The 27,826-nt window shown below is 44.8% G+C and overlaps 1 protein-coding gene across 2 annotated transcripts in view; it reads left to right on the top strand.

Moving 5' to 3' along the window:
- The window catches only part of HLX (H2.0 like homeobox), an 11,995-nt gene extending 4,679 nt beyond the window's left edge, over positions 1 to 7,316 (top strand). Inside the window, exons 2-4 of one of the 2 annotated variants that reach the window (XM_073556787.1) lie at positions 660 to 839; positions 1,391 to 1,575; positions 6,039 to 7,316. In XM_073556787.1, coding sequence (XP_073412888.1) covers positions 660 to 839; positions 1,391 to 1,575; positions 6,039 to 6,392 — 719 coding nt within the window. In that variant the 3' untranslated portion in view covers positions 6,393 to 7,316. The remainder of the gene's footprint in view (positions 1 to 659; positions 840 to 1,390; positions 1,576 to 6,038) is intronic. The other variant, XM_073556788.1, reaches the window with a different exon arrangement.
- The last annotated feature ends 20,510 nt before the right edge of the window (positions 7,317 to 27,826 follow it).

The following is a 27,826-nucleotide window of genomic DNA, read 5'->3' as shown; positions in this document are numbered from 1 at the left end:
TAAAATGTGGCATATATGAGGCTGTTATTTTAAGGGGGACTCAGTGGTTACATGCATAAAATGTGACATATATGAGGCTGTTATTTTAAGGGGGCTCAGTGGTTACATGCATAAAATGTGACATATATGAGGCTGTTTTTTAAGGAGGCTCAGTGGTTACATGCATAAAATGTGACATATATGAGGCTGTTATTTTAAGGGGGCTCAGTGGTTACATGTATAAAATGTGACATATATCAGGCTGTTATTTTAAGGAGGCTCAGTGGTTACATGCATAAAATATGACATATATCAGGCTGTTATTTTAAGGGGGCTCAGTGGTTACATGCATAAAATGTGACATATATGAGGCTGTTTTTTAAGGAGGCTCAGTGGTTACATGCATAAAATGTGACATATATGAGGCTGTTATTTTAAGGGGGCTCAGTGGTTACATGTATAAAATGTGACATATATCAGGCTGTTATTTTAAGGAGGCTCAGTGGTTACATGCATAAAATATGACATATATCAGGCTGTTATTTTAAGGGGGCTCACTGGTTACATGCATAAAATGTGACATATATGAGGCTGTTTTTTAAGGAGGCTCAGTGGTTACATACCTAATATTTGGGTGTTGGGTCTAGCCTATAACAGAGCTCTGTCCTTTCTGACCACAGATCTGACCTCATTAATCAGCTCAGGCCGCCAGTCAGGGGTCCTTGCCCCCCACATGCAGCCCACAGCCGGACAGTTCTTCGCCTCCCTAGAGCCCCTCACAGAGACCTCCACAATCCTGGGGCAGCTAAACACACACCCGAGGGGCTCAGTGCAGCAGCAGTTCCAGGACACCTTCCCAGGTACTACTTTCCCTATTATCATCATCAGTAATCATAAAAGTAGCAGTAAGAAAAAGTGACCGATTAACCCCTTATACACAATCCTGCTCTTCTGCAGACTTCACAGCCTCCTGTAGGATTGTTAGGCAAAAAGTCTGTTACACTGTGTCCATTAAGTAATTATTACATTGAAAGCCAATAATTAGGTCTGACTAATTAGCATATTTGCATCAGCTATGAATAGATTCTTTGTGTCTATGTGGTTATTGTAGATTTTTCCACCTGAGAATAATCCTTAGAGGTAAGAAGAGATCCTGCAGCCCCTCACCCTGGCTCAGACTTTATATTTATTTTTTTACATAACAGTCACCAATTGCAGATTCCTGTGGGATTCTATTGTTCTTAGTGACCTGTTCTCTCCATTGTTCTGTGTTCCATTGGAGGTTATCATTAGCTCTGATTGATCTCGGTGCAGGGAGCTGTCCTGCTGGGATTATATATATATATATGCTGTGTCCACTGTCTCCTCTGGCAGCCTGCCCTCCTCACTGACTCTGCTGCTCTCCTTCCAGGGCCCTATGCGGTGCTCACCAAGGACACCATGCCCCAGACCTACAAGAGGAAGAGGTCCTGGTCCCGAGCGGTGTTCTCCAATCTGCAGAGGAAAGGCCTGGAGAAGAGGTTTGAGGTGCAGAAGTATGTGACCAAGCCTGACCGAAAGCAGCTGGCAGCCATGCTGGGGCTCACTGATGCCCAGGTAAGAAGATGGCACCGAGCACAGAGGAGGGGACAGCGAAGGGTTAATGTGAGAAAAGACCTCCGAATCACCCGGAGAGAAGGAGGCTGCGACCACTAGAGCAAAAGAAGCTCTCATCTCTGTCTATGTCAGATTTGTCTCTTTCTTTCTCCTTTTCTTTTTCTTTCTTAATTTATTTCTTCTTTCCTTCCTTTATTTATTTTTTTCATGTATCTCATATTATCTATCTATTATCTATCAATCTCTCTATCTATTATCTATCAATATCTCTATCTATCTATTATCTATCAATCTCTCTATCTATCTATTATCTATCAATATCTCTATCTATCTATTATCTATCAATCTCTCTATCTATCTATTATCTATCTAGCTATTATCTATCTATCGATCCATCTATCTATTATCTATCTATTTATTATCTATCTTTCAATCTCTCTCTCTATCTAGCTATTATCTATCTATCTATCTAGCTATTATCTATCTATCTATCCATCTATCTATTATCTATCTATTTATTATCTATCTTTCAATCTCTCTCTCTATCTAGCTATTATCTATCTATCTATTATCTATCTAGCTATTATCTATCTATCTATCTATCTATCCATCTATCTATTATCTATCTATTTATTATCTATCTTTCAATCTCTCTATCTATCTAGCTATTATCTATCTATCTATTATCTATATTTCTTTCTATCTATCTATCCATCCATCTATCTATCTAGCTAGCTATTATCTATCTATCTTTCAATCTATCTATCTATCTATCTATCTATCTATCTATCTGTCCATCTATCTATCTATCTATCTATCTGTCCATCTATCTATCTATCTATCTATCTATCTATCTATCTATTATCTATCTATTTATTATCTATCTATTATCTATCATCTTCTTTCCTTTCCTTGTTTATTTTTATTTTCTATTTCTTCCTTCCTTCTCTCTCATATAATTCTTTTTGTTTCTTTCTTCTCTCATATTTATCTAATCTTTCTTTATTTTTTCTTCTTTCCTTCATTTTTTTCTTACTTTTCTCTCATTATCTATCATCTATCTATCTATATCTCTTTTTCTTTCATTCTTCTCTATTATTTATCCATCTCATTCTTTCTTTTTCTTTCTTTCCTTCCCTCTCTCTCTGTCACACTCTGTCTGTTTATTTCGTTCTGTCTCTTTCTCTCTCTGTCTCTCTTTTTCCCTCTGTCTCTTTTTCTGAGTCTCTCTCTCTCCCTCTGTCACTTTCTCTGTCTGCCTATCTCTCTCTGTCTCTTTCTCTCTCTTTCACTCTGCCTCTTTCTTTCTCTGTCTGTTTCTTTCTCTCTCTCGGTCTGTCTGTTTTTCTCTTTGTATCTTTCTCCCTCCCTCTGTCTCTCTCTCCCTCTGTCGCTCTTTGTCTATTTCTCTCTCTCTCTTTCCGTCTCTATTTCTTTATTTATTTCTCTCCCTCTGTCTCTCTCTCTTTCTGTTTCTCTATGTCTGTCTATTTCTCTCTCTTTCTCTATGTCTGTCTCATTCTCTCTCTCTCTGACTCTTTCTCTATGTCTGTCTCTTTCTCCCTCTCTCTGTCTCTTTCTCTATGTCTGTCTCTTTCTGTCTATGTCTCTTTCTCTATGTCTGTCTCTCTCTCTTTCTCTCTGTCTGTCTCTTTCTCCCTCTCGCTCTCTCTCTCTATGTGGTGAGAATATTTTGACTATTTGGTCAGTCCCTTGCAGTCACAGATATGGGGAACTGTCGGATCCCGGCGGTGTCTGTCTCTTTCTCTCTGTCTCTCTGTTTGGTCAGTCCCCTGCAGTCACAGATATGGGGAACTGTCGGATCCCGGCGGTGTCTGTCTCTTTTTCTCTCTGTCTCTCTGTTTGGTCAGTCCCCTGCAGTCACAGATATGGGGGTCTGTCGGATCCCGGCGGTGTCTGTCTCTTTCTCTCTGTCTCTCTGTTTGGTCAGTCCCCTGCAGTCACAGATATGGGGACCTGTCGGATCCCGGCGGTGTCTGTCTCTTTCTCTCTGTTTGGTCAGTCCCCTGCAGTCACAGATATGGGGGTCTGTCGGATCCCGGCGGTGTCTGTCTCTTTCTCTCTGTCTCTCTGTTTGGTCAGTCCCCTGCAGTCACAGATATGGGGGTCTGTCGGATCCCGGCGGTGTCTGTCTCTTTCTCTCTGTCTCTCTGTTTGGTCAGTCCCCTACAGTCACAGATATGGGGGTCTGTCGGATCCCGGCGGTGTCTGTCTCTTTCTCTCTGTCTCTCTGTTTGGTCAGTCCCCTGCAGTCACAGATATGGGGGTCTGTCGGATCCCGGCGGTGTCTGTCTCTTTCTCTCTGTCTCTCTGTTTGGTCAGTCCCCTGCAGTCACAGATATGGGGACCTGTCGGATCCCGGCGGTGTCTGTCTCTTTCTCTCTGTCTCTCTGTTTGGTCAGTCCCCTGCAGTCACAGATATGGGGACCTGTCGGATCCCGGCGGTGTCTGTCTCTTTCTCTCTGTTTGGTCAGTCCCCTGCAGTCACAGATATGGGGGTCTGTCGGATCCCGGCGGTGTCTGTCTCTTTCTCTCTGTCTCTCTGTTTGGTCAGTCCCCTGCAGTCACAGATATGGGGGTCTGTCGGATCCCGGCGGTGTCTGTCTCTTTCTCTCTGTTTGGTCAGTCCCCTGCAGTCACAGATATGGGGGTCTGTCGGATCCCGGCGGTGTCTGTCTCTTTCTCTCTGTTTGGTCAGTCCCCTGCAGTCACAGATATGGGGGTCTGTCGGATCCCGGCGGTGTCTGTCTCTTTCTCTCTGTTTGGTCAGTCCCCTGCAGTCACAGATATGGGGGTCTGTCGGATCCCGGCGGTGTCTGTCTCTTTCTCTCTGTTTGGTCAGTCCCCTGCAGTCACAGATATGGGGGTCTGTCGGATCCCGGCGGTGTCTGTCTCTTTCTCTCTGTTTGGTCAGTCCCCTGCAGTCACAGATATGGGGGTCTGTCGGATCCCGGCGGTGTCTGTCTCTTTCTCTCTGTTTGGTCAGTCCCCTGCAGTCACAGATATGGGGGTCTGCGCTGGGGATGAAGCGACTGTTACTTGGACATAGACGCTTCTCCTTCTCCTCTCTTGTGAAATTCTCTATTGAGGGGAAGTGAAATCAGGTTTTGTTCTTTGTGACCGGATTGATGAGATGAGAGGACGATGAAGCGATGGATCATTGAGCGGATCTTCTGCTATTGTGGTCGCAGTGAAGCAACTTTATGGTTTGGGCACAAAACGAATTGAAAGTGTCAGTGTTACTCAATGCGGAGCCAATGTGATGGGAAACCAGAATCCAGGGAGCAGAAGGGGAACCGTCCATCTACACCCCCTCCCCAAAAGAACCAAAAACTGCGCTTCTGCTTTCCTCTTAGATTCACCCTAAAGAATAGTGACCCCCAATCTTTACTGCAGCTCTAATATTGGGAGGGTATATATCTCCAATGGGGGGAGGGGAGTAGCTGACCCCTATTTATAACAGTGTGGGTAGTAAGAAAATCACATCAGAATTGGTGACCCCTGTTCTGCAGAAATATGAAGCTATAAGAGGAGACCCCATTTCTGTAGGAGTGATACAAGGGGGTGACCTCACTTTTCCAGGGGTGAAATCTGTATAAAAATGTGACTTCATTACTCCAGAGATAATATCATTTCCAGACTCTCCCAGGCAGTGAAAGTTGTCTAATAGGAAACCTTACTTTTTTGCAGGGGCAACATCTTTATAAAGTGGGGACCCTAATAAAGCAGAGGTGTTACCATTTAACCCTACAGCCCCATTCCTGCAGATGGTCCCTTAGGAGAAGAAACCCTTTTGCATGGGGCTGATCATTATATAAGAGGCAGGAATAGACATTTTTATAGAATATCATTTCATAAGGGATAACTTTATTCTTGTTAAGAAAAAAAGAAAGTAATCTTGAGCACATTAGAAGTAAAGAAGTGATCAAGTTCTAGAAGGTGACCCCCATTCTGTGATCTTAGGGGGGGATTTTCTTAATGATTTGGATATAAGGTGTTCCCCAGTCCCCCTCTTTCTTCCATTGAGGACAGGCTGCAATTACTAGAGACACTTCCCATCCAGCCATTTATTTATAATCCCTATTTACAGCAATGCAATTATCTTATTCTCCTGGGCACAATTTCTGACCTATTTAGCCCAGCAATGGCCCCTTATTGGGCAGTGATTGCAGCCTGGAGATCTTTTCCAACCAGGCTGCCAGCATTGGACTGGGTGTGCTTGATGGAAGGCACCTGCTGTCTCCCAAACTCCAGCTTTCCCAAGGCTCAATGGGCATGCTGGGAGTTGTAGTTGGTAGGCTGAGACCTACAGGTCAGCTTTACAGATGTATTCAAGCTTGGAATTCCTGATGCACCTGCAGGAAAGTTGAACTAATAATTGATCAGTGCAGCAATTGGGGGATAAAAAGGGATTTCTTTTAATGATTGCCTTTATTTTTTAGGTGAAGGTCTGGTTCCAGAATAGGCGCATGAAGTGGAGACATTCAAAAGAGGCGCAAGCCCAAAAGGACAAAGAGAAGGAAGACAGTGAGAAGAATGAAGCCCCCTGTCCTGGAGAAGTGGACATAGACAGGAGCAATAGTCCCTACAGATCTGATGGGGACAGTGACTCCAGTGACTCTGACCTGCTGGACATGATGCCCAGTGACACTGAAAGGACTGAAGGTGGAAGCTCTGAGCCTCAGCAGACCAGTGTGATCAGATCCCCCTCCACCACTGACCTCTCCACACAGCAGGCTGCCCCTTCCCCAGAGACCCCCAGTCCACAGAGCCCCTCTCTAATGATAGGACATTGAGTGACAGACTGGTCATTTTCTCCTCTGCAGGGGACACACTGTGAAGATGTATGGGCTGGATCATCAGTGACCACCTCTGGGGAAAAGTCAGTGGTGGCAAAGACATAAACTCTGGCTGTAAAAAGTCCAAGTCTCCCCCTCTATACAGTGCAATCAGCGACTGCACTTCTAGTGTGGACTTTAAACGATCCCTATGAGCAGATGACTCATAAATAGGTTATTATTATTGACCCCCAAATTGCTGCAGTGACTTCAAATGGGAGGCAATTTTGTGTAAGCGAATTTCTGAATTTCCTACCAAATTGGACAATATTCTAAATTTTAATAACAAGTTTGTATCAGGGCCCCAAGATCTCAAATAATCAACGAAATGCGCACACATTTACCAGGGATTTTACTAAAGGATCACTAGTATAAATGAATGACATAGAAGAGCAAAAACAAATGTGACAGAGGGAATCGGAAAGAAAAAATAATCAGCAAATTCGGGCTTCTTCTTACGGATCTGTATTTGTTGTATGCAGATTAGGTGCGGATCCGCATTAGAAAACTGACCCCAGAATTAATGTCAAATTTTACCTGATTTTTATCGACATGGTACTGTAAAGTGAAGATCAACTTGGATTTTACAGTGGTGGGATTACTCGTAGCAGTTCTTAGTAACCTCTGACAAACAGAGCATGCTGAGAGTTGTAGTTCCACTGTCCATCTAGATTAGCAGCAGTGTCACTGACTTGTGTAATAGGGGGCTGGGATGTAGGTGAGGAACATCGGTGCCCCTGCTGTGTGCCCCCAGTGTGTCCTTCTGTCAGATTTCTCCTGCAAAATGTGAAGCCCCTGTAATGTCCACATCATCATCATCATCATCATCAGCCTGCACCATGCACTGAAAGTACTGTAAATAAAAGATTTATTATGGCTCTCCACCAGCATGTGAGTACAATCTGTAACATAAAGAACAACTGATATATAGATATATATCTCAGAGCCAAGAGATAGAAGACAGATAAGGGATAGATGGAGATAATAATAATGAGAAGTCTAATAAATACACAGGAAATAGATAGATACATGTATAAAGAGAAGCCAGAGATAAGTATGAAAATAGAGAGGAAGATAGAGGAAGGAAGAGAGGCAACATGCAGAAAGATTAATAAGAGAAATTGATAGATATGAAAGGGACAGAGAATGGAGAGGTGCACAGATGAATAGAGTAATATATATGAAATGCAGAAAGATTAGAATATAGATGATAGATAGATTATTATATATATATATATATATATATATATATACATAAAATGAGCAGAGAAAAAGCCATATGATAAATAGATAGATAATATATAGATAGATAATAGATAGATGATAGATAACAGATAGATAGATAATATATAGATAAATAGATAGATAATAGATGGATAATAAATAGATAGATAATAGATATATAATAGATAGATGATGGATAGATAATAGATAGATAGATAATAGATAGTTAATAGATGGATAATAAATAGATAGATAGATAATAGATAATAAATAGATAGATAATAGATAGATAGATAATAGATGGATAGTAAATAGATAGATAGATGAGAGATAGATAGAAAGATAGTATATAGATATATATATATATATATATATATATATATATATATATATATATCTATATATATATATGGGCGATGGATAGAATATCTATTCATCCATCCCCATATAAAGATAAATGGATAAATAAATAGAAATGAGATAGCTAGATAATAGATAGACAGAAGAATGGATAGATATAAAGATAGATATAAGGATGGGTAGATAGATAGATGAAAGAAAGAAAGAAAGATTAGAATGATGGAAACTATCCTCTTTCCAGGAGCCCACACTGATGGCAGCAGGCAGGGTTCTTGGTTTGGGGCTGATTGCTGAATATTAATATTAAACGCAGAGATAATCGCGCTATAAAGGAGGAATCCAACATAACGCTCACAGGGAGGCAGAGGACTGTGACAGATACACTTTCCAAAGAAGTGGCGCAAGCTTGAAGTTTCTCTGAAAATTCTGGTACTTGTAGTTCTACAGCACATCGAGAGGAATGCTACTAAGGTGCACTGGGAAGGGGAGATCAAGAAGAGGTGGACAGAGAATTTACATAATTGTCTCTATTAAACACGAAACAGACAATAATAATAATAATAATAATAATAATAATAATAATAGCAACAACAATACTATAGCATCATAACACATTTTTATTGCATTTTGGGGCAGAAATACAAGTCTTAGCAAAATATAAAATATTATAGTCATTAATAAGATTTATGCAAAATTGTATTAGACTAGTTTCCTAATACTTTTCAATAATAACATCAACTATATAAATATAAATATATATATACACACACATGTTTATTGCGTTGATGGCAAACTAATAATAAAAGGGACGCAAACCTCATAAAAAGTATTGACTAAACCGTAAACCTGAAATGCAATAATAATCATCACAATTTTCTACTTCTTATCCATCATGTTTAGCTATTATCATTATTATATAATAATAATATAATAAGCACAATAGTATAATAATACAATGAATACATTAGGAATCCTATGCCATATAGACTGTTAGGATCATTGTCTCTTAGAGTAAATTAGGATTTTGTAGGGCAGATGTTTTCTTTATTTACACTACAATTAAGTTTTGCAGTAAAAAGATAAAAAAATCCTAACTATAATGTGATCCATAAATGTAGCAGCAGCAGCCCCCCAATGCCTGGTGCTGAGCCCCCTCCTGTGTGCGGAGAGCAGAGGAGGGAAATGTCTTTTCAGGCTGTGGACAAGGAGCAATAAAGCAAGAGCCACTTTATGAAATGTCTCCTGGCAAATCATAAAAGTCAGACAGCAGCTACTGTCACCTCCTCAGCTGAATATTCTCCATTCATACAGGCACAAGTGTGCAGAGAAAGGACAGAAAGGGCCCAAACTGCCCCCAGTGCTAGTAATACAGAGGAGCTTGACAGTGGGTGTAACACATACAGGATACATACTGCACCCAGTGCTAGTAATACAGAGGAGCTGGACAGTGGGTGTAACACATACAGGACACATACTGCACCCAGTGCTAGTAATATAGAGGAGCTGGACAGTGGGTGTAACACATACAGGACACATACTGCACCCAGTGCTAGTAATATAGAGGAGCTGGACAGTGGGTGTAACACATACAGGACACATACTGCCCCCAGTGCTAGTAATATAGAGGAGCTGGACAGTGGGTGTAACACATACAGGACACATACTGCCCCCAGTGCTAGTAATACAGAGGAGCTGGACAGTGGGTGTAACACATACAGGACACATACTGCTCCCAGTGCTAGTAATATAGAGGAGCTGGACAGTGGGTGTAACACATACAGGACACATACTGCCCCCAGTGCTAGTAATACAGAGGAGCTTGACAGTGGGTGTAACACATACAGGACACATACTGCACCCAGTGCTAGTAATATAGAGGAGCTGGACAGTGGGTGTAACACATACAGGACACATACTGCACCCAGTGCTAGTAATACAGAGGAGCTGGACAGTGGGTGTAACACATACAGGACACATACTGCACCCAGTGCTAGTAATATAGAGGAGCTGGACAGTGGGTGTAACACATACAGGACACATACTGCCCCCAGTGCTAGTAATACAGAGGAGCTGGACAGTGGGTATAACACATACAGGACACATACTGCACCCAGTGCTAGTAATATAGAGGAGCTGGACAGTGGGTATAACACATACAGGACAGATACTGCACCCAGTGCTAGTAATACAGAGGAGCTGCACAGTGGGTGTAACACATACAGGACACATACTGCACCCAGTGCTAGTAATACAGAGGAGCTGGACAGTGGGTGTAACACATACAGGACACATACTGCACCCAGTGCTAGTAATATAGAGGAGCTGGACAGTGGGTGTAACACATACAGGACACATACTGCCCCCAGTGCTAGTAATACAGAGGAGCTTGACAGTGGGTGTAACACATACAGGACACATACTGCACCCAGTGCTAGTAATACAGAGGAGCTGGACAGTGGGTGTAACACATACAGGACACATACTGCACCCAGTGCTAGTAATATAGAGGAGCTGGACAGTGGGTGTAACACATACAGGACACATACTGCCCCCAGTGCTAGTAATACAGAGGAGCTTGACAGTGGGTGTAACACATACAGGACACATACTGCACCCAGTGCTAGTAATACAGAGGAGCTGGACAGTGGGTGTAACACATACAGGACACATACTGCACCCAGTGCTAGTAATATAGAGGAGCTGGACAGTGGGTGTAACACATACAGGACACATACTGCACCCAGTGCTAGTAATACAGAGGAGCTTGACAGTGGGTGTAACACATACAGGACACATACTGCACCCAGTGCTAGTAATACAGAGGAGCTGGACAGTGGGTGTAACACATACAGGACACATACTGCACCCAGTGCTAGTAATATAGAGGAGCTGGACAGTGGGTGTAACACATACAGGACACATACTGCACCCAGTGCTAGTAATACAGAGGAGCTTGACAGTGGGTGTAACACATACAGGACACATACTGCCCCCAGTGCTAGTAATACAGAGGAGCTGGACAGTGGGTGTAACACATACAGGACACATACTGCACCCAGTGCTAGTAATATAGAGGAGCTGGACAGTGGGTGTAACACATACAGGACACATACTGCCCCCAGTGCTAGTAATACAGAGGAGCTGGACAGTGGGTATAACACATACAGGACACATACTGCACCCAGTGCTAGTAATATAGAGGAGCTGGACAGTGGGTATAACACATACAGGACAGATACTGCACCCAGTGCTAGTAATACAGAGGAGCTTGACAGTGGGTGTAACACATACAGGACACATACTGCACCCAGTGCTAGTAATACAGAGGAGCTGGACAGTGGGTGTAACACATACAGGACACATACTGCACCCAGTGCTAGTAATATAGAGGAGCTGGACAGTGGGTGTAACACATACAGGACACATACTGCCCCCAGTGCTAGTAATACAGAGGAGCTTGACAGTGGGTGTAACACATACAGGACACATACTGCACCCAGTGCTAGTAATACAGAGGAGCTGGACAGTGGGTGTAACACATACAGGACACATACTGCACCCAGTGCTAGTAATATAGAGGAGCTGGACAGTGGGTGTAACACATACAGGACACATACTGCCCCCAGTGCTAGTAATACAGAGGAGCTTGACAGTGGGTGTAACACATACAGGACACATACTGCACCCAGTGCTAGTAATATAGAGGAGCTGGACAGTGGGTGTAACACATACAGGACACATACTGCACCCAGTGCTAGTAATACAGAGGAGCTTGACAGTGGGTGTAACACATACAGGACACATACTGCACCCAGTGCTAGTAATACAGAGGAGCTGGACAGTGGGTGTAACACATACAGGACACATACTGCACCCAGTGCTAGTAATATAGAGGAGCTGGACAGTGGGTGTAACACATACAGGACACATACTGCACCCAGTGCTAGTAATACAGAGGAGCTTGACAGTGGGTGTAACACATACAGGACACATACTGCCCCCAGTGCTAGTAATACAGAGGAGCTGGACAGTGGGTGTAACACATACAGGACACATACTGCACCCAGTGCTAGTAATATAGAGGAGCTGGACAGTGGGTATAACACATACAGGACACATACTGCCCCCAGTGCTAGTAATACAGAGGAGCTGGACAGTGGGTGTAACACATACAGGACACATACTGCCCCCAGTGCTAGTAATACAGAGGAGCTGGACAGTGGGTGTAACACATACAGGACACATACTGCCCCCAGTGCTAGTAATACAGAGGAGCTGGACAGTGGGTGTAACACATACAGGACACATACTGCACCCAGTGCTAGTAATATAGAGGAGCTGGACAGTGGGTATAACACATACAGGACACATACTGCACCCAGTGCTAGTAATATAGAGGAGCTGGACAGTGGGTGTAACACATACAGGACACATACTGCACCCAGTGCTAGTAATATAGAGGAGCTGGACAGTGGGTGTAACACATACAGGACACATACTGCACCCAGTGCTAGTAATATAGAGGAGCTGCACAGTGGGTGTAACACATACAGGACAGATACTGCTCCCAGTGCTAGTAATATAGAGGAGCTGGACAGTGGGTGTAACACATACAGGGCACATACTGCACCCAGTGCTAGTAATATAGAGGAGCTGGACAGTGGGTGTAACACATACAGGACACATACTGCACCCAGTGCTAGTAATACAGAGGAGCTTGACAGTGGGTGTAACACATACAGGACACATACTGCACCCAGTGCTAGTAATACAGAGGAGCTGGACAGTGGGTGTAACACATACAGGACACATACTGCACCCAGTGCTAGTAATATAGAGGAGCTGGACAGTGGGTGTAACACATACAGGACACATACTGCACCCAGTGCTAGTAATACAGAGGAGCTTGACAGTGGGTGTAACACATACAGGACACATACTGCCCCCAGTGCTAGTAATACAGAGGAGCTGGACAGTGGGTGTAACACATACAGGACACATACTGCACCCAGTGCTAGTAATATAGAGGAGCTGGACAGTGGGTATAACACATACAGGACACATACTGCACCCAGTGCTAGTAATATAGAGGAGCTGGACAGTGGGTGTAACACATACAGGACACATACTGCACCCAGTGCTAGTAATATAGAGGAGCTGGACAGTGGGTGTAACACATACAGGACACATACTGCACCCAGTGCTAGTAATATAGAGGAGCTGCACAGTGGGTGTAACACATACAGGACAGATACTGCTCCCAGTGCTAGTAATATAGAGGAGCTGGACAGTGGGTGTAACACATACAGGGCACATACTGCACCCAGTGCTAGTAATATAGAGGAGCTGGACAGTGGGTGTAACACATACAGGACACATACTGCACCCAGTGCTAGTAATATAGAGGAGCTGGACAGTGGGTATAACACATACAGGACACATACTGCACCCAGTGCTAGTAATATAGAGGAGCTGGACAGTGGGTGTAACACATACAGGACACATACTGCACCCAGTGCTAGTAATATAGAGGAGCTGCACAGTGGGTGTAACACATACAGGACAGATACTGCACCCAGTGCTAGTAATATAGAGGAGCTGGACAGTGGGTGTAACACATACAGGACAGATACTGCACCCAGTGCTAGTAATATAGAGGAGCTGCACAGTGGGTGTAACACATACAGGACAGATACTGCTCCCAGTGCTAGTAATATAGAGGAGCTGGACAGTGGGTGTAACACATACAGGGCACATACTGCACCCAGTGCTAGTAATATAGAGGAGCTGGACAGTGGGTGTAACACATACAGGACACATACTGCACCCAGTGCTAGTAATATAGAGGAGCTGCACAGTGGGTGTAACACATACAGGACAGATACTGCACCCAGTGCTAGTAATATAGAGGAGCTGGACAGTGGGTGTAACACATACAGGACAGATACTGCACCCAGTGCTAGTAATATAGAGGAGCTGCACAGTGGGTGTAACACATACAGGACAGATACTGCTCCCAGTGCTAGTAATATAGAGGAGCTGGACAGTGGGTGTAACACATACAGGACACATACTGCACCCAGTGCTAGTAATATAGAGGAGCTGGACAGTGGGTATAACACATACAGGGCACATACTGCACCCAGTGCTAGTAATATAGAGGAGCTGGACAGTGGGTATAACACATACAGGACAGATACTGCTCCCATTGCTAGTAATATAGAGGAGCTGGACAGTGGGTGTAACACATACAGGACACATACTGCACCCAGTGCTAGTAATATAGAGGAGCTGGACAGTGGGTATAACACATACAGGGCACATACTGCACCCAGTGCTAGTAATATAGAGGAGCTGGACAGTGGGTGTAACACATACAGGACACATACTGCTCCCAGTGCTAGTAATATAGAGAAGCTGGACAGTGGGTGTAACACATACAGGGCACATACTGCACCCAGTGCTAGTAATATAGAGGAGCTGGACAGTGGGTGTAACACATACAGGACAGATACTGCACCCAGTGCTAGTAATATAGAGGAGCTGGACAGTGGGTGTAACACATACAGGGCACATACTGCACCCAGTGCTAGTAATATAGAGGAGCTGGACAGTGGGTATAACACATACAGGACACATACTGCTCCCAGTGCTAGTAATATAGAGAAGCTGGACAGTGGGTATAACACATACAGGACACATACTGCTCCCATTGCTAGTAATATAGAGGAGCTGGACAGTGGGTGTAACACATACAGGGCACATACTGCACCCAGTGCTAGTAATATAGAGGAGCTGGACAGTGGGTGTAACACATACAGGACAGATACTGCACCCAGTGCTAGTAATATAGAGGAGCTGGACAGTGGGTGTAACACATACAGGGCACATACTGCACCCAGTGCTAGTAATATAGAGGAGCTGGACAGTGGGTGTAACACATACAGGACACATACTGCTCCCAGTGCTAGTAATATAGAGAAGCTGGACAGTGGGTATAACACATACAGGACACATACTGCTCCCATTGCTAGTAATATAGAGGAGCTGGACAGTGGGTGTAACACATACAGGGCACATACTGCACCCAGTGCTAGTAATATAGAGGAGCTGGACAGTGGGTATAACACATACAGGGCACATACTGCACCCAGTGCTAGTAATATAGAGGAGCTGGACAGTGGGTATAACACATACAGGACAGATACTGCACCCAGTGCTAGTAATATAGAGGAGCTGGACAGTGGGTATAACACATACAGGGCACATACTGCACCCAGTGCTAGTAATATAGAGGAGCTGGACAGTGGGTGTAACACATACAGGACACATACTGCTCCCAGTGCTAGTAATATAGAGAAGCTGGACAGTGGGTATAACACATACAGGACACATACTGCACCCAGTGCTAGTAATATAGAGGAGCTGGACAGTGGGTATAACACATACAGGACACATACTGCACCCAGTGCTAGTAATATAGAGGAGCTGGACAGTGGGTGTAACACATACAGGACACATACTGCACCCAGTGCTAGTAATATAGAGGAGCTGGACAGTGGGTATAACACATACAGGACACATACGGCACCCAGTGCTAGTAATATAGAGGAGCTGGACAGTGGGTATAACACATACAGGATACATACTGCACCCAGTGCTAGTAATATAGAGGAGCTGGACAGTGGGTATAACACATACAGGACACATACTGCACCCAGTGCTAGTAATATAGAGGAGCTGGACAGTGGGTGTAACACATACAGGACACATACTGCACCCAGTGCTAGTAATATAGAGGAGCTGGACAGTGGGTGTAACACATACAGGACACATACTGCACCCAGTGCTAAGAATATAGAGGAGCTGGACAGTGGGTATAACACATACAGGATACATACTGCACCCAGTGCTAGTAATATAGAGGAGCTGGACAGTGGGTATAACACATACAGGACACATACTGCACCCAGTGCTAGTAATATAGAGGAGCTGGACAGTGGGTGTAACACATACAGGACACATACTGCACCCAGTGCTAGTAATATAGAGGAGCTGGACAGTGGGTATAACACATACAGGATACATACTGCACCCAGTGCTAGTAATATAGAGGAGCTGGACAGTGGGTATAACACATACAGGACACATACTGCACCCAGTGCTAGTAATATAGAGGAGCTGGACAGTGGGTGTAACACATACAGGACACATACTGCACCCAGTGCTAGTAATATAGAGGAGCTGGACAGTGGGTGTAACACATACAGGACACATACTGCACCCAGTGCTAAGAATATAGAGGAGCTGGACAGTGGGTATAACACATACAGGACACATACTGCACCCAGTGCTAGTAATATAGAGGAGCTGGACAGTGGGTATAACACATACAGGATACATACTGCACCCAGTGCTAGTAATATAGAGGAGCTGGACAGTGGGTATAACACATACAGGACACATACTGCACCCAGTGCTAGTAATATAGAGGAGCTGGACAGTGGGTATAACACATACAGGACACATACTGCACCCAGTGCTAGTAATATAGAGGAGCTGGACAGTGGGTATAACACATACAGGATACATACTGCACCCAGTGCTAGTAATATAGAGGAGCTGGACAGTGGGTATAACACATACAGGACACATACTGCACCCAGTGCTAGTAATATAGAGGAGCTGGACAGTGGGTATAACACATACAGGACACATACTGCACCCAGTGCTAGTAATATAGAGGAGCTGGACAGTGGGTGTAACACATACAGGACACATACTGCACCCAGTGCTAGTAATATAGAGGAGCTGCACAGTGGATATAACACATACAGGACAGATACTGCACCCAGTGCTAGTAATATACAGGAGCTGGACAGTGGGTATAACACATACAGGACACATACTGCTCCCAGTGCTAGTAATATAGAGGAGCTGGACAGTGGGTATAACACATACAGGACACATACTGCTCCCAGTGCTAGTAATATAGAGGAGCTGCACAGTGGGTATAACACATACAGGACACATACTGCACCCAGTGCTAGTAATATACAGGAGCTGGACAGTGGGTATAACACATACAGGACACATACTGCTCCCAGTGCTAGTAATATAGAGGAGCTGCACAGTGGGTATAACACATACAGGACACATACTGCACCCAGTGCTAGTAATATACAGGAGCTGGACAGTGGGTATAACACATACAGGACACATACTGCTCCCAGTGCTAGTAATATAGAGGAGCTGGACAGTGGGTATAACACATACAGGACACATACTGCTCCCAGTGCTAGTAATATAGAGGAGCTGGACAGTGGGTATAACACATACAGGATACATACTGCACCCAGTGCTAGTAATATAGAGGAGCTGGACAGTGGGTATAACACATACAGGACACATACTGCACCCAGTGCTAGTAATATAGAGGAGCTGGACAGTGGGTGTAACACATACAGGACACATACTGCACCCAGTGCTAGTAATATAGAGGAGCTGGACAGTGGGTATAACACATACAGGACACATACTGCACCCAGTGCTAGTAATATAGAGGAGCTGCACAGTGGATATAACACATACAGGACACATACTGCACCCAGTGCTAGTAATATAGAGGAGCTGGACAGTGGGTATAACACATACAGGACACATACTGCACCCAGTGCTAGTAATATAGAGGAGCTGGACAGTGGATATAACACATACAGGACACATACTGCACCCAGTGCTAGTAATATAGAGGAGCTGGACAGTGGGTATAACACATACAGGGCACATACTGCACCCAGTGCTAGTAATATAGAGGAGCTGCACAGTGGATATAACACATACAGGACAGATACTGCACCCAGTGCTAGTAATATAGAGGAGCTGGACAGTGGGTATAACACATACAGGACACATACTGCACCCAGTGCTAGTAATATAGAGGAGCTGGACAGTGGATATAACACATACAGGACACATACTGCACCCAGTGCTAGTAATATAGAGGAGCTGGACAGTGGGTGTAACACATACAGGACACATACTGCACCCAGTGCTAGTAATATAGAGGAGCTGGACAGTGGGTATAACACATACAGGACACATACTGCACCCAGTGCTAGTAATATAGAGGAGCTGGACAGTGGGTATAACACATACAGGACACATACTGCACCCAGTGCTAGTAATATAGAGGAGCTGGACAGTGGGTATAACACATACAGGACACATACTGCACCCAGTGCTAGTAATATAGAGGAGCTGGACAGTGGATATAACACATACAGGACACATACTGCTCGCAGTGCTAGTAATATAGAGGAGCTGCACAGTGGATATAACACATACAGGACACATACTGCACCCAGTGCTAGTAATATAGAGGAGCTGGACAGTGGGTATAACACATACAGGACACATACTGCTCCCAGTACTAGTAATATAGAGGAGCTGGACAGTGGGTATAACACATACAGGACACATACTGCACCCAGTGCTAGTAATATAGAGAAGCTGGACAGTGGGTATAACACATACAGGACACATACTGCTCCCAGTGCTAGTAATATAGAGGAGCTGGACAGTGGGTATAACACATACAGGACACATACTGCACCCAGTGCTAGTAATATAGAGGAGCTGGACAGTGGGTATAACACATACAGGACACATACTGCCCCCAGTGCTAGTAATATAGAGGAGCTGGACAGTGGGTATAACACATACAGGACACATACTGCCCCCAGTGCTAGTAATATAGAGGAGCTGGACAGTGGGTATAACACATACAGGACACATACTGCCCCCAGTGCTAGTAATATAGAGGAGCTGGACAGTGGGTATAACACATACAGGACACATACTGCACCCAGTGCTAGTAATATAGAGGAGCTGGACAGTGGATATAACACATACAGGACACATACTGCACCCAGTGCTAGTAATATAGAGGAGCTGGACAGTGGGTATAACACATACAGGACACATACTGCACCCAGTGCTAGTAATATAGAGGAGCTGGACAGTGGATATAACACATACAGGACACATACTGCACCCAGTGCTAGTAATATAGAGGAGCTGGACAGTGGGTATAACACATACAGGACACATACTGCTCCCAGTGCTAGTAATATAGAGGAGCTGCACAGTGGGTGTAACACATACAGGACACATACTGCACCCAGTGCTAGTAATATAGAGGAGCTGGACAGTGGGTATAACACATACAGGACACATACTGCACCCAGTGCTAGTAATATAGAGGAGCTGGACAGTGGGTATAACACATACAGGACACATACTGCACCCAGTGCTAGTAATATAGAGGAGCTGCACAGTGGATATAACACATACAGGACAGATACTGCACCCAGTGCTAGTAATATAGAGGAGCTGGACAGTGGGTATAACACATACAGGACACATACTGCACCCAGTGCTAGTAATATAGAGGAGCTGGACAGTGGGTATAACACATACAGGACACATACTGCACCCAGTGCTAGTAATATAGAGGAGCTGGACAGTGGGTATAACACATACAGGACACATACTGCTCCCAGTGCTAGTAATATAGAGGAGCTGGACAGTGGATATAACACATACAGGACACATACTGCACCCAGTGCTAGTAATATAGAGGAGCTGGACAGTGGGTATAACACATACAGGACACATACTGCTCCCAGTGCTAGTAATATAGAGGAGCTGGACAGTGGATATAACACATACAGGACACATACTGCACCCAGTGCTAGTAATATAGAGGAGCTGGACAGTGGGTATAACACATACAGGACACATACTGCTCCCAGTGCTAGTAATATAGAGGAGCTGGACAGTGGATATAACACATACAGGACACATACTGCACCCAGTGCTAGTAATATAGAGGAGCTGGACAGTGGACATAACACATACAGGACACATACTGCACCCAGTGCTAGTAATATAGAGGAGCTGGACAGTGGGTATAACACATACAGGACACATACTGCACCCAGTGCTAGTAATATAGAGGAGCTGGACAGTGGACATAACACATACAGGACACATACTGCTCCCAGTGCTAGTAATATAGAGGAGCTGGACAGTGGACATAACACATACAGGACACATACTGCACCCAGTGCTAGTAATATAGAGGAGCTGGACAGTGGGTATAACACATACAGGACACATACTGCACCCAGTGCTAGTAATATAGAGGAGCTGCACAGTGGGTATAACACATACAGGACACATACTGCTCCCAGTGCTAGTAATATAGAGGAGCTGGACAGTGGGTATAACACATACAGGACACATACTGGACCCAGTGCTAGTAATATAGAGGAGCTGGACAGTGGGTATAACACATACAGGATACATACTGCACCCAGTGCTAGTAATATAGAGGAGCTGGACAGTGGGTATAACACATACAGGACACATACTGGACCCAGTGCTAGTAATATAGAGGAGCTGGACAGTGGGTGTAACACATACAGGACACATACTGGACCCAGTGCTAGTAATATAGAGGAGCTGGACAGTGGGTATAACACATACAGGATACATACTGCACCCAGTGCTAGTAATATAGAGGAGCTGGACAGTGGACATAACACATACAGGACACATACTGCTCCCAGTGCTAGTAATATAGAGGAGCTGGACAGTGGGTGTAACACATACAGGACACATACTGGACCCAGTGCTAGTAATATAGAGGAGCTGGACAGTGGGTATAACACATACAGGATACATACTGCACCCAGTGCTAGTAATATAGAGGAGCTGGACAGTGGGTATAACACATACAGGACACATACTGCCCCCAGTGCTAGTAATATAGAGGAGCTGGACAGAGGGTATAACACATACAGGATACATACTGCACACAGTGCTAGTAATATAGAGGAGCTGGACAGTGGGTGTAACACATACAGGACACATACTGCTCCCAGTGCTAGTAATATAGAGGAGCTGGACAGTGGGTATAACACATACAGGACACATACTGCACCCAGTGCTAGTAATATAGAGGAGCTGCACAGTGGGTGTAACACATACAGGACACATACTGCTCCCAGTGCTAGTAATATAGAGGAGCTGGACAGTGGGTATAACACATACAGGACACATACTGCACCCAGTGCTAGTAATATAGAGGAGCTGGACAGTGGGTATAACACATACAGGACACATACTGCACCCAGTGCTAGTAATATAGAGGAGCTGCACAGTGGATATAACACATACAGGACACATACTGCACCCAGTGCTAGTAATATAGAGGAGCTGGACAGTGGATATAACACATACAGGACAGATACTGCACCCAGTGCTAGTAATATAGAGGAGCTGGACAGTGGGTATAACACATACAGGACACATACTGCACCCAGTGCTAGTAATATAGAGGAGCTGGACAGTGGGTATAACACATACAGGACACATACTGCTCCCAGTGCTAGTAATATAGAGGAGCTGGACAGTGGATATAACACATACAGGACACATACTGCACCCAGTGCTAGTAATATAGAGGAGCTGGACAGTGGGTATAACACATACAGGACACATACTGCTCCCAGTGCTAGTAATATAGAGGAGCTGGACAGTGGATATAACACATACAGGACACATACTGCACCCAGTGCTAGTAATATAGAGGAGCTGGACAGTGGGTATAACACATACAGGACACATACTGCTCCCAGTGCTAGTAATATAGAGGAGCTGGACAGTGGATATAACACATACAGGACACATACTGCACCCAGTGCTAGTAATATAGAGGAGCTGGACAGTGGACATAACACATACAGGACACATACTGCACCCAGTGCTAGTAATATAGAGGAGCTGGACAGTGGGTATAACACATACAGGACACATACTGCACCCAGTGCTAGTAATATAGAGGAGCTGGACAGTGGACATAACACATACAGGACACATACTGCTCCCAGTGCTAGTAATATAGAGGAGCTGGACAGTGGACATAACACATACAGGACACATACTGCACCCAGTGCTAGTAATATAGAGGAGCTGGACAGTGGGTATAACACATACAGGACACATACTGCACCCAGTGCTAGTAATATAGAGGAGCTGCACAGTGGGTATAACACATACAGGACACATACTGCTCCCAGTGCTAGTAATATAGAGGAGCTGGACAGTGGACATAACACATACAGGACACATACTGCTCCCAGTGCTAGTAATATAGAGGAGCTGGACAGTGGGTATAACACATACAGGACACATACTGCACCCAGTGCTAGTAATATAGAGGAGCTGGACAGTGGGTATAACACATACAGGACACATACTGCACCCAGTGCTAGTAATATAGAGGAGCTGCACAGTGGATATAACACATACAGGACAGATACTGCACCCAGTGCTAGTAATATAGAGGAGCTGGACAGTGGGTATAACACATACAGGACACATACTGCACCCAGTGCTAGTAATATAGAGGAGCTGGACAGTGGGTATAACACATACAGGACACATACTGCTCCCAGTGCTAGTAATATAGAGGAGCTGGACAGTGGATATAACACATACAGGACACATACTGCACCCAGTGCTAGTAATATAGAGGAGCTGGACAGTGGGTATAACACATACAGGACACATACTGCTCCCAGTGCTAGTAATATAGAGGAGCTGGACAGTGGATATAACACATACAGGACACATACTGCACCCAGTGCTAGTAATATAGAGGAGCTGGACAGTGGGTATAACACATACAGGACACATACTGCTCCCAGTGCTAGTAATATAGAGGAGCTGGACAGTGGATATAACACATACAGGACACATACTGCACCCAGTGCTAGTAATATAGAGGAGCTGGACAGTGGACATAACACATACAGGACACATACTGCACCCAGTGCTAGTAATATAGAGGAGCTGGACAGTGGGTATAACACATACAGGACACATACTGCACCCAGTGCTAGTAATATAGAGGAGCTGGACAGTGGACATAACACATACAGGACACATACTGCTCCCAGTGCTAGTAATATAGAGGAGCTGGACAGTGGACATAACACATACAGGACACATACTGCACCCAGTGCTAGTAATATAGAGGAGCTGGACAGTGGGTATAACACATACAGGACACATACTGCACCCAGTGCTAGTAATATAGAGGAGCTGCACAGTGGGTATAACACATACAGGACACATACTGCTCCCAGTGCTAGTAATATAGAGGAGCTGGACAGTGGACATAACACATACAGGACACATACTGCTCCCAGTGCTAGTAATATAGAGGAGCTGGACAGTGGGTGTAACACATACAGGACACATACTGGACCCAGTGCTAGTAATATAGAGGAGCTGGACAGTGGGTATAACACATACAGGATACATACTGCACCCAGTGCTAGTAATATAGAGGAGCTGGACAGTGGGTATAACACATACAGGACACATACTGCCCCCAGTGCTAGTAATATAGAGGAGCTGGACAGAGGGTATAACACATACAGGATACATACTGCACACAGTGCTAGTAATATAGAGGAGCTGGACAGTGGATATAACACATACAGGACAGATACTGCACCCAGTGCTAGTAATATAGAGGAGCTGGACAGAGGGTATAACACATACAGGATACATACTGCACCCAGTGCTAGTAATATAGAGGAGCTGGACAGTGGGTATAACACATACAGGACACATACTGCTCCCAGTGCTAGTAATATAGAGGAGCTGGACAGTGGGTGTAACACATACAGGACACATACTGCTCCCAGTGCTAGTAATATAGAGGAGCTGGACAGTGGGTATAACACATACAGGACACATACTGCTCCCAGTGCTAGTAATATAGAGGAGCTGGACAGTGGGTATAACACATACAGGACACATACTGCTCCCAGTGCTAGTAATATAGAGGAGCTGGACAGTGGGTATAACACATACAGGACACATACTGCACCCAGTGCTAGTAATATAGAGGAGCTGGACAGTGGGTATAACACATACAGGACACATACTGCACCCAGTGCTAGTAATATAGAGGAGCTGGACAGTGGGTATAACACATACAGGACACATACTGCTCCCAGTGCTAGTAATATAGAGGAGCTAGACAGTGGGTATAACACATACAGGATACATACTGCACCCAGTGCTAGTAATATAGAGGAGCTGGACAGTGGGTATAACACATACAGGACACATACTGCTCCCAGTGCTAGTAATATAGAGGAGCTGGACAGTGGGTATAACACATACAGGACACATACTGCACCCAGTGCTAGTAATATAGAGGAGCTGGACAGTGGGTATAACACATACAGGACACATACTGCTCCCAGTGCTAGTAATATAGAGGAGCTGGACAGAGGGTATAACACATACAGGATACATACTGCACCCAGTGCTAGTAATATAGAGGAGCTGGACAGTGGGTATAACACATACAGGACACATACTGCTCCCAGTGCTAGTAATATAGAGGAGCTGGACAGTGGGTATAACACATACAGGATACATACTGCACCCAGTGCTAGTAATATAGAGGAGCTGGACAGTGGGTATAACACATACAGGACACATACTGCCCCCAGTGCTAGTAATATAGAGGAGCTGGACAGTGGGTACAACACATACAGGATACATACTGCACCCAGTGCTAGTAATATAGAGGAGCTGGACAGTGGGTATAACACATACAGGACACATACTGCACCCAGTGCTAGTAATATAGAGGAGCTGGACAGTGGGTATAACACATACAGGACAGATACTGCACCCAGTGCTAGTAATATAGAGGAGCTGGACAGAGGGTATAACACATACAGGATACATACTGCACCCAGTGCTAGTAATATAGAGGAGCTGGACAGTGGGTATAACACATACAGGACACATACTGCTCCCAGTGCTAGTAATATAGAGGAGCTGGACAGTGGGTATAACACATACAGGACACATACTGCACCCAGTGCTAGTAATATAGAGGAGCTGCACAGTGGGTGTAACACATACAGGACACATACTGCACCCAGTGCTAGTAATATAGAGGAGCTGCACAGTGGATATAACACATACAGGACAGATACTGCACCCAGTGCTAGTAATATAGAGGAGCTGGACAGTGGGTATAACACATACAGGATACATACTGCACCCAGTGCTAGTAATATAGAGGAGCTGGACAGTGGGTATAACACATACAGGACACATACTGCACCCAGTGCTAGTAATATAGAGGAGCTGGACAGTGGGTGTAACACATACAGGACACATACTGCACCCAGTGCTAGTAATATAGAGGAGCTGGACAGTGGGTGTAACACATACAGGACACATACTGCACCCAGTGCTAGTAATATAGAGGAGCTGGACAGTGGGTATAACACATACAGGACACATACTGCCCCCAGTGCTAGTAATATAGAGGAGCTGGACAGTGGGTGTAACACATACAGGACACATACTGCTCCCAGTGCTAGTAATATAGAGGAGCTGGACAGTGGGTATAACACATACAGGACACATACTGCACCCAGTGCTAGTAATATAGAGGAGCTGGACAGTGGGTGTAACACATACAGGACACATACTGCACCCAGTGCTAGTAATATAGAGGAGCTGGACAGTGGGTATAACACATACAGGACACATACTGCCCCCAGTGCTAGTAATATAGAGGAGCTGGACAGTGGGTATAACACATACAGGACACATACTGCTCCCAGTGCTAGTAATATAGAGGAGCTGGACAGTGGGTGTAACACATACAGGACACATACTGCACCCAGTGCTAGTAATATAGAGGAGCTGGACAGTGGGTATAACACATACAGGACACATACTGCCCCCAGTGCTAGTAATATAGAGGAGCTGGACAGTGGGTGTAACACATACAGGACACATACTGCACCCAGTGCTAGTAATATAGAGGAGCTGGACAGTGGGTATAACACATACAGGACACATACTGCCCCCAGTGCTAGTAATATAGAGGAGCTGGACAGTGGGTATAACACATACAGGACACATACTGCACCCAGTGCTAGTAATATAGAGGAGCTGGACAGTGGGTGTAACACATACAGGACACATACTGCACCCAGTGCTAGTAATATAGAGGAGCTGGACAGTGGGTATAACACATACAGGACACATACTGCCCCCAGTGCTAGTAATATAGAGGAGCTGGACAGTGGGTGTAACACATACAGGACACATACTGCTCCCAGTGCTAGTAATATAGAGGAGCTGGACAGTGGGTGTAACACATACAGGACACATACTGCTCCCAGTGCTAGTAATATAGAGGAGCTGGACAGTGTGTATAACACATACAGGACACATACTGCTCCCAGTGCTAGTAATATAGAGGAGCTGGACAGTGGGTGTAACACATACAGGACAGATACTGCTCCCAGTGCTAGTAATATAGAGGAGCTGGACAGTGGGTATAACACATACAGGACAGATACTGCTCCCAGTGCTAGTAATATAGAGGAGCTGGACAGTGGGTATAACACATACAGGACACATACTGCTCCCAGTGCTAGTAATATAGAGGAGCTGGACAGTGGATATAACACATACAGGACACATACTGCTCCCAGTGCTAGTAATATAGAGGAGCTGCACAGTGGGTATAACACATACAGGGCACATACTGCACCCAGTGCTAGTAATATAGAGGAGCTGGACAGTGGGTATAACACATACAGGACACATACTGCTCCCAGTGCTAGTAATATAGAGGAGCCGGACAGTGGGTATAACACATACAGGGCACATACTGCACCCAGTGCTAGTAATATAGAGGAGCCGGACAGTGGGTATAACACATACAGGGCACATACTGCACCCAGTGCTAGTAATATAGAGGAGCTGCACAGTGGGTATAACACATACAGGGCACATACTGCACCCAGTGCTAGTAATATAGAGGAGCTGGACAGTGGGTATAACACATACAGGACACATACTGCTCCCAGTGCTAGTAATATAGAGGAGCTGCACAGTGGGTATAACACATACAGGACACATACTGCTCCCAGTGCTAGTAATATAGAGGAGCTGGACAGTGGGTATAACACATACAGGACAGATACTGCTCCCAGTGCTAGTAATATAGAGGAGCTGGACAGTGGGTATAACACATACAGGACACATACTGCTCCCAGTGCTAGTAATATAGAGGAGCTGGACAGTGGATATAACACATACAGGACACATACTGCCCCCAGTGCTAGTAATATAGAGGAGCTGGACAGTGGGTATAACACATACAGGGCACATACTGCACCCAGTGCTAGTAATATAGAGGAGCCGGACAGTGGGTATAACACATACAGGGCACATACTGCACCCAGTGCTAGTAATATAGAGGAGCCGGACAGTGGGTATAACACATACAGGGCACATACTGCACCCAGTGCTAGTAATATAGAGGAGCTGCACAGTGGGTATAACACATACAGGGCACATACTGCACCCAGTGCTAGTAATATAGAGGAGCTGGACAGTGGGTATAACACATACAGGACACATACTGCTCCCAGTGCTAGTAATATAGAGGAGCTGGACAGTGGGTATAACACATACAGGGCACATACTGCACCCAGTGCTAGTAATATAGAGGAGCCGGACAGTGGGTATAACACATACAGGGCACATACTGCACCCAGTGCTAGTAATATAGAGGAGCTGCACAGTGGGTATAACACATACAGGGCACATACTGCACCCAGTGCTAGTAATATAGAGGAGCTGGACAGTGGGTATAACACATACAGGACACATAC

This window comes from Dendrobates tinctorius, unplaced genomic scaffold (assembly GCF_039654945.1).
Source record: "Dendrobates tinctorius isolate UK_male_01 unplaced genomic scaffold, ASM3965494v1 ptg000239l, whole genome shotgun sequence".
NCBI classification, from domain to species: Eukaryota; Metazoa; Chordata; class Amphibia; order Anura; family Dendrobatidae; genus Dendrobates; species Dendrobates tinctorius.
Note: the sequence above shows the minus strand (reverse complement) of the source record. Positions and strands in the feature narration are given on the sequence as shown.